Consider the following 13,931-nt stretch of genomic DNA (forward strand, 5'->3'; position numbering starts at 1 on the left):
TATATATAGAGAGAGAGAGAGAGAGAGAGAGAGAGAGAGAGACAGAGACAGAGACAGAGAGACAGAGACAGAGAGAGACAGAGAGAGACAGAGAGAGAGACAGAGATGGTGGGATGTGCTTTAAGAAATGAGAGTGGAATTCTGTAGGCCACCACAGTGGGCCTTGAACAGAACCACCCACGGTATGTGTTAAAACCCAAAGATGGTGATGACTGGCATGCCGAATTGGAACCCTTCATTCCTTGCTGTCTAGGGGGAGGGTGGGCTTCAAGTCTTAGGTGCTGCTCCTGAACAATGCAGTGGTAAGCTTTCCCCAAAACTTCAGTTACAAGGGATATCCTAAGGGGAGGTGGCAAATGGTGCCAGACTTGGAAGTGTCTGTGGCTTACCATTTGTATCTGCAAAGCCCTGCACTCCAACAGCTCTGGGCGATAGGCATAGCTCACAGTCATCATCGCCATCCTGGACTGGGAGCTTCCTGTGTGACAGTCACTAGTCTAGAAGTGTTACAGACGATCCAATCATATTGGGTAGCAACACATAATCAATTTTATCCCCATTTTTGCATGAGTAGAGAACAAGACAAAGGCAATTGGCTAACAGGCTCAAGGTCACACCAGGCCATTTAGGTCACCATTGTGCACATCCCACTAGTCCTTCAGAAGGAGCTGTTGTCCTTGAGAAGTGTGAGTTCAGCAACTCCTGGATTGGTTAATTTCTTGCTAAGTTACTTAACTGACGATCAGTTAGCTAGGTGTAAGCGTTAGTTGATTTATTCATTAACCCATCTCCAGCAAACATTCTCTTAGCCTTCACATGGTTTTATTCTATGCATGCAGCAACAGACATGTACCACATCCACATATTACCATCTGACTTTGGACCAAGTGTTTCTAACCAGCCAAGGGTCCTTCTGTTCAGTTTGGGATAGCAATTATGAAAAGGCAAAAGACGGCTCTTTTCAGTGTTTTCAGCCTTATGGATGGTTAGCTTTGTCAACTCAGTTGGCCTAAGAAACACCTACCAGGCGTGTCTAAACTTTTGACCCTGTGATGCAACATCATTATGTACTACAAAGGTCACACTTGTGCAGTCTAATTACAGGGCATGAGTGCTGCATGCCTTTATCCCAGTCCCTCACACAGTGCATAGCTGTGACACCGGAAGAGCCCTCACAGGCATGCCAGGGACTGATCCATACAAAGTCCCAAAACTCTTACCAGGTCGCAGCCTGGAAGGATAGGAGTCAGCATGTGTGTTGAAGACCTCTAGGCAGGGATGTGGGGATCCAGTACATTCTCTCCTTGGTATGCCTGTGTGCTCAGCCTATCTCTCTAGGTGGAGTGACATTTTCTCTTCTGACCCCTTGAGTGCATATTTGTGTCCTGACCAGAGGGTACATGGCATGCCAGTACTCTAGAATTCTGATCAGACTGTGGGCATATGAAGGAAACTGGTCAGCCACATGTGAGTCTTGGAAGGGTCCAAGCAGCTCCCACGAGAGACAGGCTGTTTGTCAGGAAGAGGTATGAGAGGTCTGTCAGAAATTTCCAGACTTTACATTCTAGTTGTCAGTGGTTTTGCAGGGTATTCTCTATGCCAGAAAAAGTACTCCCCAGTTCTGCATATTAAGTAATTACATCCAAATAGTTGAACGGTACTTTTTACAAGTAATTATTTTCAAAATTAATACGCAGGGCTGGCATTGTGACAAATACTAATAATCCTGTGTTCAGGAGGTAGAGCATGAGGAGTTCAAGGTTATCCTGTGTAACAAAGTGATTTGAGTACACCCTGGGCCACATGACACCCTGCCTCAAAATAAACAATGGAAAATTGAATACACTCCATGCTGGTTAGTTTACTGTCAATTTGACATAACCCAGAGTCACCAGGGAAGAGGGAACCTCAGTTGAGAAATATCCCAGATCAGACTAACCCATGGCTATGTATAGCGATGAGGCCAGCAGGCCTGCTTTTAGAAGGAACAGCAGGTTGCATTCCTGCTGCCTGGCTCCCGGTCGCCTGGCTAGCTTATGCCCGGAAATAACGACACACAAATTGTATTCATTTAAACACTGCCTGGCCCATTATAGCCTCTTATTGGCTAATACTCACATCTTGCTTTAACCCATATTTATTAATCTGTGTAGCACCATGAGGTGGTGGCTTACTGGGAAAGATCCTAACCTGCATCCATCTTGGGTCGGAGAATCATGGTGTTTGACTCATTGCCTTCTTCCCAGCATTCTGTTCTGTCTACTCCACCTATCTAAGCTGCTGTTCTATCAAAGGCCAAAGCAGTCTCTTTATTTTACCAATGAAAGTAACACGTAGATAGAAGACCAACCTACATCAGCCATGTCTGTAAGATTGTTTTGACTGGTGACGGATGTGGGAGGGCTGAGCCAGTAACCAACCTTCCACCATGATTCCTGCCTTGAGCTCCTGCCCTGACATCCTTCAGCAGTGGATTATGACCTGGGAGTGTTAAACAAATAAGCCTTTCTTGCTTTTAGTCATGTTTTTTAATCATTGTAACAAAAAGAAAAGAAACACTTCCTCCATTCTTTAGAAGACTGAAACATGCTAGCAGGTGCCTGCAGGGGCACAGCGTCTTGGCCCTCCAACGCTGCCACCCTCATGGTTCGTTTCACGCAGAATTGCACGTGTTATTTGCTTCTTATAAAAGCAACTGTCAAGCAAAATACTCTGGCATTAATTTCACTGGAGGTGAAAAAAGTATACCCAGTTTTGAATTGTGAATTCTTGGGCTAGTTGTGATGTTGGACAGAATTCAAAGAATGCTATGATGTTTCCATTTAGACTTTTAACTATCTTGTGCCCATGGTGTTGACTGGTACACAGTGTGGAAACATGGGACCCTAGAGAGGGAAGTTGGACCTAGATGCTCCGTTGGTCTTACATGAGTATTTTCCTGCCTCAGTTTGACCTGGTGTGTGGTCGGAAGTACCTGAAGAGGACTTTACAGTCGGTAGTCATGGCTGGCCTCCTCGTTGGGGCCCTCATCTTTGGGCCCCTCTGTGACTGGTAAGTGCTGCTGCCCCAGGGTGCTTTAAGCTCCTGGTGCTGACTCCGTTACCCCCCTGGAGAGTTGTTAGTCATCAAGATATGTCTTCATGCCTGCCTTCAAATGGGGCTCCATGGAAGACCCCGTCTCTCCTCTTACAGAGCCGAGGACAGGTCTGTCTGGGTCTCCCATCTTAGGAAGTTCTCCTATCTTCACGCCTTGTTCTTCTGTTACCTCAGGATTGGCCGCAGACCCTCCCTCCTGGTGCAGCTGCTTCTGTCTGCCATCATGGGCATGGCCGCAGCCTGCGTGTCCAGCTTTGAGCTTTATATGACCCTAAGCTTTGGCTTGGCTACCACTGTGGCTGGATTTTTACTCAGCACCAATGTCCTCCGTGAGTATCTGGGCCCAAAAGCCTGATTCCTCAGAGTTAGAGCCCAGATTTACCTGTGAGCATGGAGTCAGCCAAGTGCATCCAAAAAGGTCACAGCCAAGTTTTCTGTGCTGGCACTAAGTCACATCGCTGACAGGCTGGCACTTGGAATCTCCAGGGGTGGGTGAGTGGTCAGATTCCAGCCCAGGCTGAGCCTTTGCTCTCAGTTTCAGAATGGGTGGGGCCGTCCTGGAGAACACGGGCCATGGTCCTGTCCCAGAGCAACATTGCCATTGGACTGATGGTGCTAGCAGGCCTGGCCTATGGTGTCCGCAACTGGAGACTGCTTCAGATCGCAGGCACCGCACCAGTCTTCCTGCTCGTCTTCTACTTCTGGTAGGGAGGCCTTTGCCAGTGATAGGCCACCCTTTGTTGGGAGTGCCGTGGTGGGGTGCAGGACCCAGAAGAGGGGACCCGTGGGGCTTGGGTGGGAGGCTCATCGTGCACTGGAATTCTGGGTGGCTGCACTGGGCTCAAGACCCCAGTTATCAGAGCCATGTGTGGTTGACAGGGTTTTGCCAGAATCTCCTCGGTGGCTCCTCTCCAAAGGAAGGATAGAGGAGGCCAAACAACTGATCCAGAAGGCAGCCTTGGCGAACAGGCGGTCCCTTTCTCCAGAACTCCTGAGCCAGGTACCTGTCAGCAGGCACAGGCTCCCCCCTGCCTCAGGCATGTCTATGCTTGTGTCCTGGCCCCTCACTGTGTCCTTCTTCTAGCTGACCCCTGAGAAGACAGGTCCCTCGGGAAATGCGCTGGATCTTTTCAGACACCCCTATCTCAGGAAGGTGACACTGGTTCTCATTGCTGTCTGGTAAGTGTCCAGGGTCTTGTCCCTCAGTGAGGGCTGAGTCAGAGGACCTCTCTTGCTCTGCTGTATTTCACTGGAGTGGTGGACAGAGGCTCTGTGAACATGGTGGTTTCTCCCCAGGTGTGAGTTCATTGAGTTAGGCTGTTCCTTTGGGTGTGACTTGATGTACACCCAGCAATGACAAGGACATTTGGGTACTTTGTAGGTTTGTGGACAGTCTGGTGTACTATGGCCTTGGTCTCCAAGTGGGGGACTTTGGCCTGGACATCTACCTGACACAGCTGATATTTGGACTAGTGGAGGTGCCCGCCCGTTTTTCCAGCATCCCCATAATGGAGAAGCTGGGTCGCAAGTGGAGCCTGTCAGGTTCCCTGACTCTGGCTGGTACTATGTGCATCATCATCATCTTCATCCCAGCAGGTACCAGGTTGTCTTCCTCCCTGCCAGGGCTACCCCCATTGCTCCCACACCGTTACGGGTTCCCCAGGGTTTGGGCATGGAGGGTGAGACATTTGAGTGACAGGGAGGTGCATGGGCTTAGGTGATGGTGTCTTCCCCCTATGTGGCTGACCTTGGCTCTCCTTCAGGTCTCCCCACGGTGGTCACTGTGCTGGCTGTGGTGGGAAAGTTTGCGTCATCTTCTGCCTTCACCATATCCTATGTGTACACTGCTGAGCTGTACCCCACCATCATCAGGTAAGCACTGCCCTGGGGATCTAATACCACCCATTCCTATGATGCTCTGCTACCAGCCACTGGCAGCCAGTGAGCTGCCTATGAGGCCACTGAAGTGTAGGTCTGCTCACCGAGTCACCACAGGACACTGAAGGACAGATAGACATGAGCATGCCCTGGCTGTCTCTGGACCAGAATGTGGGAGAGAAGTTAGAGCAAAGGAGAAGTTAGAGTGCCAGGAGAGGGCACTCGGAAATGGAAAAGGCATTTGGGTCTCTAGAGGTGGCAGGAGAGCAACAGAGAGGGCTTACTACTCCAGGAAGCAGCTAGAGTAGGCAGGCACGGTGGCTGAGACCTGGGTCCTCACATCTCTGGAGTGGGTGTAGCCTGACCAGCGGCCAGAGCCTCAGCTTGTGATGCTTTCCCCAGGCAAACAGGCATGGGGCTGGTGAGCATCTTCTCCAGGATTGCTGGCATCATCACACCGCTCGTGATGCTGCTGGAACAGTACCACAGGGCTGTCCCCATGGTCATCTTTGGCAGCTTCCCCATCGTGGCAGGCCTACTGTGTGCTCTGCTGCCTGAGACGAAGGGCCAGATCCTGAAGGACACCATCCAGGACCTGGAGAAGGGGCACCCCCCGCGGTGAGCACTGACTTACTGGACCTCATTATGGCCAGGCTTTTCCATCACCATTACCCCTTTTTTCATTGCTTACTGGGCAACATGGTGCCCCCTTGGCACTGCTGTTATCTGGTTGATTTTAGAGCATATTCCCCCTACTTTGAGCAGGGAATGGTAAGAGCTCTGTCATGGGACCATGTGTTGGGCAGTCACTGACTGTATTGTGCTTCTTGTAGGTCCCACAACACTGCACCCCAGAGAAAAGAAATGGATGCCATAGGAAGGACTTCCAGCATGAGGAAGGCCATTGTGAATAGTTCGTACTTCTGACTGTGTCCACTGGGAGCCAGCCCACCAAAGACAGAGGACTTCCCATGACATCATCTGGATTTTGTCAGGATTTACAGGGACACAGGAATTAGACAGCCTTGTTCATGTAGCAACACAGCATGACCTGTTCACGGCCCCAGCTCCACGGGGCAGAGCCCAATGGAAGCGTCAAGGACTGGACCCCTTCTTCTTCACAACTCCCAGACACAAACTACACCCCACTACCATGACTGAGTTGGGATCGGGTCTCTCTTGGTCTTTTCTGACAGGCTTACTGTTATGGCCTCACTGTCCCCTCAGCCTGGAATACTCCACCCTCCTAAAACAGAACAGAAGCCAACAGCCCCATCCCAAACAAAGCAGCTCAAACCCAGAACAGGGTGCTAGGAAGGGCCAGCTACAGGAGCAGGCTAACAAAAATGCTGTGCCATATTCACTTTGAGGATCCCTTCTTCCTGGCCAGTGGTCAGCTTGTGCCTCACATGTGTGAGGCTGGCAAGGAAAGGGTGCCCTGCCCCTGCCCGCTGTGCCATGATGCCCAGTAGGTAAGGAAGAGGGCAGAGCTCCTTCTGTTTAACTGCTGTTAGTTCTTTCTTCCCAGTGGGCCCTGGCTCATCGGCAGACTGCCCTTGATGGCTTCGAAGAACTGGCTTTGCTGCCGGGCACATGCTGGGGCCATTTAGAGGTTCTCTGTGTTGTTTGGTAGCAGAAACACCATTCTCTTACCCGTAAGAGATGTAATTGGGGCCAAGCTCTTGTGTATATTTACAGACGGTCTCCTGTCAATTAGGTTATGTTTAGTGGTTTCTCATGAGCACTACAGACGCTAAGACATCTGGGATCCCAGGGGAGATTCTACCCAGGCCAGATCTCTTTTCAGTAGCAGGGAACTTTAAGAAGGACATAGTGGCTGGATATGCCAATCCACACCTGACCTCTAGAGGGCACTGCTGAACAGAGAATAGCCGGTCCAGAGCTACTAGGTGGTGAGGTTGTCTTTGCTGGGGTTGGTGCACTACTCAGACCTGGACTCCAGCCTTCCCATTTTACAGAGAGTGATATTGTTCAGCATGTGGGAGGCATTGAGTTTACTTCTCAATGCTCTCACCTACCCACACGCTTGCTCAAAATGGGTGATTTCATGGGTTACTTCACAATAAACCGCAGACTCTGCCCAGTAATGCAAAGTGAAGAGCTCTGGGAGTGTGCTCTCTGCAGGCCATGTCTGGGATTAAGACCACTGTACTAGACACTGGCTTGAGTTCTGTGTCTGAGCTCTAAGATGTTGCCCTAACCTCTGGTTAACTGTGCCTCTACTTTGACACAGTCCCTAAAGGCCTGATCCTTATGTCATCCACTTCCTCTCACAAATGTAAACCCACGTCCTTGTTACTGTGGGCCACAGCGTCCTTGTTATTGTGGGCCACTGTGTCCTTGTTACTGTGGGCCACTGCGTCTTTGTTACTGTGGGCCACCGTGTCCTTGTTACTGTGGGCCACCGTGTCTTTCTTACTATGGGCCACTGCATCCTTGTTACTGTGGGCCAGTGTCGGTAAACAACCCATGTCCTCAGCCCTTCTCAGAAGGCCTCTGTCCCCTCTGCCTCTGCATACACTGTGAAAGCTCTCACAGCAGGGGAGCTGGGTGAAGGGCCCCTTCCTCAGTGATACTTCTTGGCCATCACATCCCCTCACTTGCCAAACTCAATATGTGGAAGCCCCCACACTGAGTCTGGTCCTTCTTCTGCACCTCTAGATCATGTGCCCACCTTCTATAACCTTTCTCCTGGGCATAGCTACCCTGTGTATTCTCCTTACTGTCATCCTTTGGAGAAAACCCTTTCCTTCCAAAATCTCATACAAGAGAATAGAAGAGTGAGCTCTCGCAGACACCGCTTACCACAGCCTCTGCTCTGGTTACTTCTGTCTAACTGCAAGCAGAGTGAGAGAACAGGTTCAAGATTCTATTTTGAATCTTAATTTCTATTTGTGTGTGTTTATCTGTCTGCCACATGAATGCTGTGCCTGCAGAGGCTAAAAGAGGGCGCTAGGTGCCCTGAACTAGAGTGGCAGGCATATGCAAGCTGCCTGAGGTAGGTAGCGTGGAATGGAACAGGGGAGCTCTGGAAGAGCTGCAAGACCTCCTCACTGCTGAGACATCCTTCAGCCCTGACAAAATGACTTTCTAGGAAGAAGGATTTCTGCTCATGTTTTCAAAAGGCTTCCTCCATGGCCACTCAGCCCCGAGTGCTTTAGCTGAACGTCATGGGGGTGGGAGCGAGGGGGGGGTGAGGTTCTCCACCTCTTGAAGATTAGGGTAGAAGGTGAGGAATGGCCCAGGGACTATGTACAGCTTTTGAAGGTTTACCTCTAGTGACCTACTTTCTCTGTCAAAGACCCACCTCCTAGGTTCCTCAAGCTTTTTAAAATAGGGCCACCAGGTCAGTATCCAATATTCAACCCATGAAACCCTTGGGGTCATTTCATACTCAAACCCTAATGGCATGCTAACACTTTGGTTGGTTTCCTCTGTTCTTCCACCTGACTTGGTCTGCTTGGAGTGCACAAGAGCAGCCAGGTGATCTGAGGTGAGGGTGCCAGCATGTTGTAAAGGAGAGGCCTGCTTGTTTGTCCCGGCTGCCTGGCTAGCTTAACCTCGAAATAACCACACAGAAACTGTATTAATTAAATGACTGCTTGGCTTATTAGCTCTAACATCTTATTGGCTAACTCTTACACCTGGATTTAACCCATTTCTATTAATATTGCCACATGTCTGTGGCTTCCTGGGAAAGATTCAGCATGTCTGACTCTGGTGGCTTCATGGCAGTTCTCCTCACTTTGCTTTCTTCCTCCCAGAATTCGGTTCTGTCTTCTCTGCCTACCTAAGTTCTGCCCTATCAAGGACCCAAAGCAGTTTCCTTATTAACCAATGGAAGCAACACAAAGATAGAAGGACCTCCTACACCGACAGCATGGCCAGGTTCTGGTGAGGAGCCTTTCTCTGTGCCTGTGTGCATGCCTATATGAGCTTTTCTAGACCTCTGGGAATGGAAGGCCACCTCTCTTGGTCCTCATGTGGCCTTTCTTGGTGTGTGTGTATGGAGAAAAATTTCTCTTTCCCCTCCTCCTATTAGGTCACTAATTCCATCGGGGAGGTGTCTCACCTTGATGATCATATTTAGATATGATCTAATCATGGCCATGGCCTCACCTCCACATACTGTGACCCTGAGGGAAAGAATGCAGACATTCTACAGCAACCTTAGTTCCACTGGGACCTTGTGGTCTGTTGACTCTTATCCCAGATCAGAGCAGAAGCTGTCCCTCCACCTGCTGTGGAGACAGATCGGTCCTGTTGTTGTTACCAGCACCTCACACTTTAATTCCTGTGCTGTTTGGTTGTGTCCAACTAGAAAAGCCATAGCGAGTGAGCCCAGGTACCCGTGCTGCCTCGACACCCCAGACTGCAGGAGAGTCTTGTCCTGTTCGGTTTTTCTGTGAATCCAGCGACCAGCCTTCACAGGCTCTTAGCAGCCCAGCTCCTAATGGGCTTCTTTTCTGTCTTCACTAACAACCATTTCTTTTCTTCACTCTGCGTGTCTCCCATCATGCATTTCCTAAAAAGAAGTCCCCCCCTTGCTTCAGAAATGGGGGCCACCATGGGTCACCTCTCCAGGCTGCCTACCAGCAACCGTTTTGTCCTGGAGGAGATGCCATGACCTTTACCACAAACCTGGTTGCTGCTAAAGGTTAAGCCTCTTCTCAGTCTCTACTCTCTCTTTCCTTGGATCAAGGGTCCTGATTGTCAGGGAGGTCAGGGAAGGCTCTAAATTGCCCTCTTCTAAGTCTCTACTCTCTCTTTCCTTGGATCAGGGATCCTGGTTGTCAGATAGTTCAGGGAAGGCTCTAAGTTGCATTTGCCTCCGTGTTTCCACGGCAGCAATAAACTTCATTTCCTTCTGAAGTGCCAGGCATTCTCAGAGCTCTCTAGTGAGCCAACAACTATCCACTGTGCCACGTGGTCAGCCTAGGCCGCTTATCTCTAGAGGAGTCTGGGACAGGACTTGGCCACCATCATATTGGGGACAAGAAAGTCTGAGGGCCTCCCTGTGGGACTGGGCTTGTATCACTCTTCCTTGATTGCCATCTCCTGGCTTTTGTACTTCAGAAGTGAGGGTCTAAGTTGTCCTATTGTGTTTAGCTCACATGAGTTGAAAGACCCTAATATTTACTAATTCCTTCATACAGCAAGGGAGACAGAAATGGTATTCTAGGCTGATGTGTATATATGATGTAATTTAATTATATGTGTGCATGCATAGGGTATATATGTGTGGTGTGTGGGGTCAGACGGTGTCTTAGTTGGGGTTCCAACTTAGCTGTGAAGAGACACAAGGACCATGATGAGTCTTATAAAGAAAATATTTAGTTGAGATGGCAACTTACAGGTTCAGAGGTTCAGTCCATTGCCATCATGGTGGAACATGGCAGCATGCAGGCAGATGTGGTGCTGGAGAAGTAACTGAGAATCCTATGTAGATTTTATGGGCAACAGGAAGTGTGGTCTGAGTGTCACACTGAGCAAAGCTTGGACATATTATCAAAGCCCACCTTCACAGTGACGCACTTCCTACAACAAGGCCATATCTACTCCAACAAAGTCACACCTCCCCACAGCGACTCCCTTTGGGAGCCATTTTCTTTGAGGGTGACCTTGCATATCATTCCTCACCTCCCATCTTGCCTGGGCTGGAGTCTTTGCTGTGTATTACAGCGTAGCCTATGGGGTTTCCCCATCTCTCTTTCCCGTCTCAGTACAGTAGTGCTGGTGGGTTACAGATGTGTGCTTCCATTCCTGGCTTTACAGAAGCTCTGGGCAATTCAAACACAGGCCCTCATGCTTGCGTGGCAGACATATTCCTCACTAAACCACCTTCTCAGCCCCATCATGTGTGGACATGCATGTGTGTGCGTAATTAAAAGCAAAACTAATTAACATGTATAGCTGGTGTGACTATTAGCTCTTTAAGCTCATGTGTAAAGAACCAGCGTCTCCTTCCATTAAGCCTCTCTCTGTCATGTCTCCGATGACAGCAGTGTTCCTCGATGCCTAGAGATGAAACCAGAGGCAGGGCTCACAGGACCAGGTGGGTAGAGACTTGGGACTTACAGGACCAGTGGCTCCCCATCATGATTATTTTTCTTACCAACTGCTGGGATCTCAATGTGCTGCTGCTCAGGCCCTCATCCCTAACACTTCAGGTGTGTTAAGATCGGGGAACTCAAAGGGGCTTGAGGGCCTTGGAGCAGCTGCTTGGGTGACCTATAAACACCTGGGAGTCCTGATGAAGAAGAGAGTTCTGGGTTCCAGACACCAAGAGGATTTCTGTGCCTTTCGCAGGGAAGAGGAGACTTGAAGTTCCATGAACTAAAGAATAGCTATAAGGGTGGTTCTCTGTGATGATGACTTTAATAGCAAATTTGGAGAGAGGGAGAGAGAGCTAGCTAGCAAGATAGATAGATAGATAGATAGATAGATAGACAGACAGACAGACAGACAGACAGACAGACAGACAGACAGATAGGGAGGGGAGAGAGAGATAGGGAGGGGGAGAGAAAAAGAGTGTGTGTGAATATGCACTGATGGGGGATAGTCTTCTGTTTTGTGTTAATTTCATTGGTTAAATAAAGAGACTGCCTTGGCCTTTTGATAGGACAGAAAATTAGGTAGGCGGAGTAGACAGAACAGAATGCTGGGAGAAAGAAGCCGAGTCAGTCAGTAGCCATGATTCTCCCACCGGACACAGACACAGGTTAAGATCTTTCCTGGTAAGCCACCTTGTGGTGTTACACAGATTATTAAAAATGGGTTAGATCTATATATAAGAGCTAGCCAATAAGAGGCTAAAACTAATGTGCCAGACATAGTTTAAAAGAATACAGTTCCCATGTAATTATTTTGGGTATTAATTTAGCCATGTGGGCAGCTGGGTGCCAGGGAAGTAGCCCGCTGCTCATATTACAGCAATGCACATAAGCCAGAGGTTGACCTTGACTGTCTTGGATTAAGAGCCACTTGCCTTCTCTGTCTCTGTTTCTTTGTGTGTGTGTGTGTGTCTCTCTCTCTGTCTCTGTCTCTCTCTCATTTGTGTGTATGTGTGTGTATACATGTGGAAGCCAGAGGTCCGCACCGGGTATCTTTTTTTAATCCCTTTCGACCTTAGTTTTTGAGACTTGGTCCTTCAATGAACCTGAACTCCGATTCAGATATTCTGTCTGGCTGTTGAGCTCCCGGGGTCTACATGTCTCCATCCCATCTGCCTCCTACCATTTCAGAGCTGGGAATACAGATATCTGGGGCTGGGCCCGGAGTTCCCATTGTTCCTGGAGATCTGAATTCAGGTCTTCATGTGTATGTGACAAGCACTTTGCCAAGTACTGAGCATTCTCCCTAACCCCTCCACCTTGTTATAGGAGATAGGATTTGTCACTGGGATGAAAGACGCGCCAATCAGCTAGGCTGTCTGTCCAGCCGGCCTCAGGGACCCTCCTGTCTCTGTAGGGCTGGGCTTACAAGCCACCACTTTCAGCTTTCACACGGGTCCTCTATGCTTGTGTGGTGAGTCCCTGGCCTGCTGAGTTGTCTCCTGAGTCCCGCCTCCTGACTTTTCTCTGCCAGTTTTGCCAGTGCCCTGCAGTGAAGGAGCCATCTGGCAAGTCTGGTCCCCAGCGTCCTTTGCTGTCATTCCTGCTTCTTACTCAGTTCTCATCCTGAGCCCTGTCCTAAAGCCACGAGCCCTCTGTTCCCCACCCCAGTTCTGGCTGGCTCCTAGGCCTGTGTAGATTCCCCAGCCCTACCAAGCAGAAAGACTGTAGTCCCATTGCATTAGCAGAGAAGGCCCCGGCTCCTGGGAAGGTGGGTCAGACATGAGCAGGTCTAGCAAACAGAGTTGTGTCCTTGAGGGAAAAGCAGTGTAGCACAGAGAGAGGCCTTTCTAGGGGTGGGGTCAGGAAGGCTTGAAGGACAGCTGACCGGGAGTGGGCTTTCATTTGGAGGGGAAGTGCTTCCGGTATAGAAGACAGTTTGTGTAGAAGCACAAGTTTTCCTCACAGGCAGTTTGCATACTTGCCTTAACCATTTCTGGCCTCGAGACCGTGGCCACCTGTGTGTCTGGAGTAGAATACGGCCCTCAACATTCCTAGTCCACCCTCTGCGACCCATTGTGACATGATCTACCTAGCCACCAATGGAACCCAGGGTTCTGCTTCTAAGGCTCTGGTTGGGTCTGGACAACAGTCAGGTGGGCCCTGGCTTGGCTTGTGTTCCTGACCCCAGGGAGGACGGACTGGGGGCAGGTGTAGAAGGTGGTAAGTATGATAACACCTGGTGAGTGTGGGGCCACGTTCTCAGCACAGATCTGGACGGGAATGTGCCTGATCCTGTTCAGTTGTGGGGACTCTGGAAATAGCAGGCCGTCCTCAAGGGAACTGTGGGGTTTCCGATGTGGCACCTGGCCGTTTTCTGTGTGCAGGTGGAGTACTGGATTCTCTGTTCTTCTAGTGGGACCTTTGGGATTGGGGACGGTGGTGTGGTCAGGGGCCTTGCAGACTGCCAATCGCCATGGGCAGTCCGTGGAGGAAGGGGTTAATTAAATTAATTGAGCAAATTAACCAATTTAACTAAATTAACCAAGCTGGGCTTGAACTCATCTTGTACCCTAGACTGGTCTCAAGCATTGTAATCCTCTTGCCTCAACATCATAAGTAGTTGGAATCACAGGCCTATAGTGCCAGGTCCAGCTTCCTTCCTTTACTTTGACCGTAATTTATTTATTTATTTATTTATTTATTTATTGATGGAGGTGGGTCTTGTATCTTATCTGTTGATTTCATTGGTTAATAATAAAGAAACTGCCTCGGCCCTCATAGGACAGAAAATTAGGTAGGCGGAGTAGACAGAGGAGAATGCTGGGAAAAAGAAGCTGAGTGAGTGAGTCGCCATGATGCTCCCACTCCAGACAGACGCAG

At 49.5% G+C, this 13,931-nt stretch overlaps 2 protein-coding genes across 2 annotated transcripts in view; both read left to right on the forward strand.

Moving 5' to 3' along the window:
- Positions 1–11,452, forward strand: part of Slc22a13 (solute carrier family 22 member 13) — a 29,699-nt gene extending 18,247 nt beyond the window's left edge. Inside the window, exons 11-19 of the mRNA XM_050141641.1 lie at positions 2,948–3,051; positions 3,271–3,425; positions 3,632–3,800; positions 3,976–4,096; positions 4,181–4,275; positions 4,478–4,692; positions 4,860–4,968; positions 5,377–5,592; positions 5,808–11,452. Of these exons, the coding sequence (XP_049997598.1) occupies positions 2,948–3,051; positions 3,271–3,425; positions 3,632–3,800; positions 3,976–4,096; positions 4,181–4,275; positions 4,478–4,692; positions 4,860–4,968; positions 5,377–5,592; positions 5,808–5,901 (1,278 nt within the window). The 3' untranslated portion in view covers positions 5,902–11,452. The remainder of the gene's footprint in view (positions 1–2,947; positions 3,052–3,270; positions 3,426–3,631; positions 3,801–3,975; positions 4,097–4,180; positions 4,276–4,477; positions 4,693–4,859; positions 4,969–5,376; positions 5,593–5,807) is intronic.
- Positions 6,413–13,931, forward strand: part of Slc22a14 (solute carrier family 22 member 14) — a 32,486-nt gene continuing 24,967 nt past the window's right edge. Inside the window, exon 1 of the mRNA XM_050141643.1 lies at positions 6,413–6,446. The gene's annotated coding sequence lies outside the window, so the exon portion shown is untranslated. The remainder of the gene's footprint in view (positions 6,447–13,931) is intronic.

This window comes from Alexandromys fortis, unplaced genomic scaffold, assembly GCF_014885135.2.
Source record: "Alexandromys fortis isolate MF-2015 unplaced genomic scaffold, M_Fortis_MF-2015_v1.1 scaffold_44, whole genome shotgun sequence".
Taxonomy (NCBI): domain Eukaryota; kingdom Metazoa; phylum Chordata; class Mammalia; order Rodentia; family Cricetidae; genus Alexandromys; species Alexandromys fortis.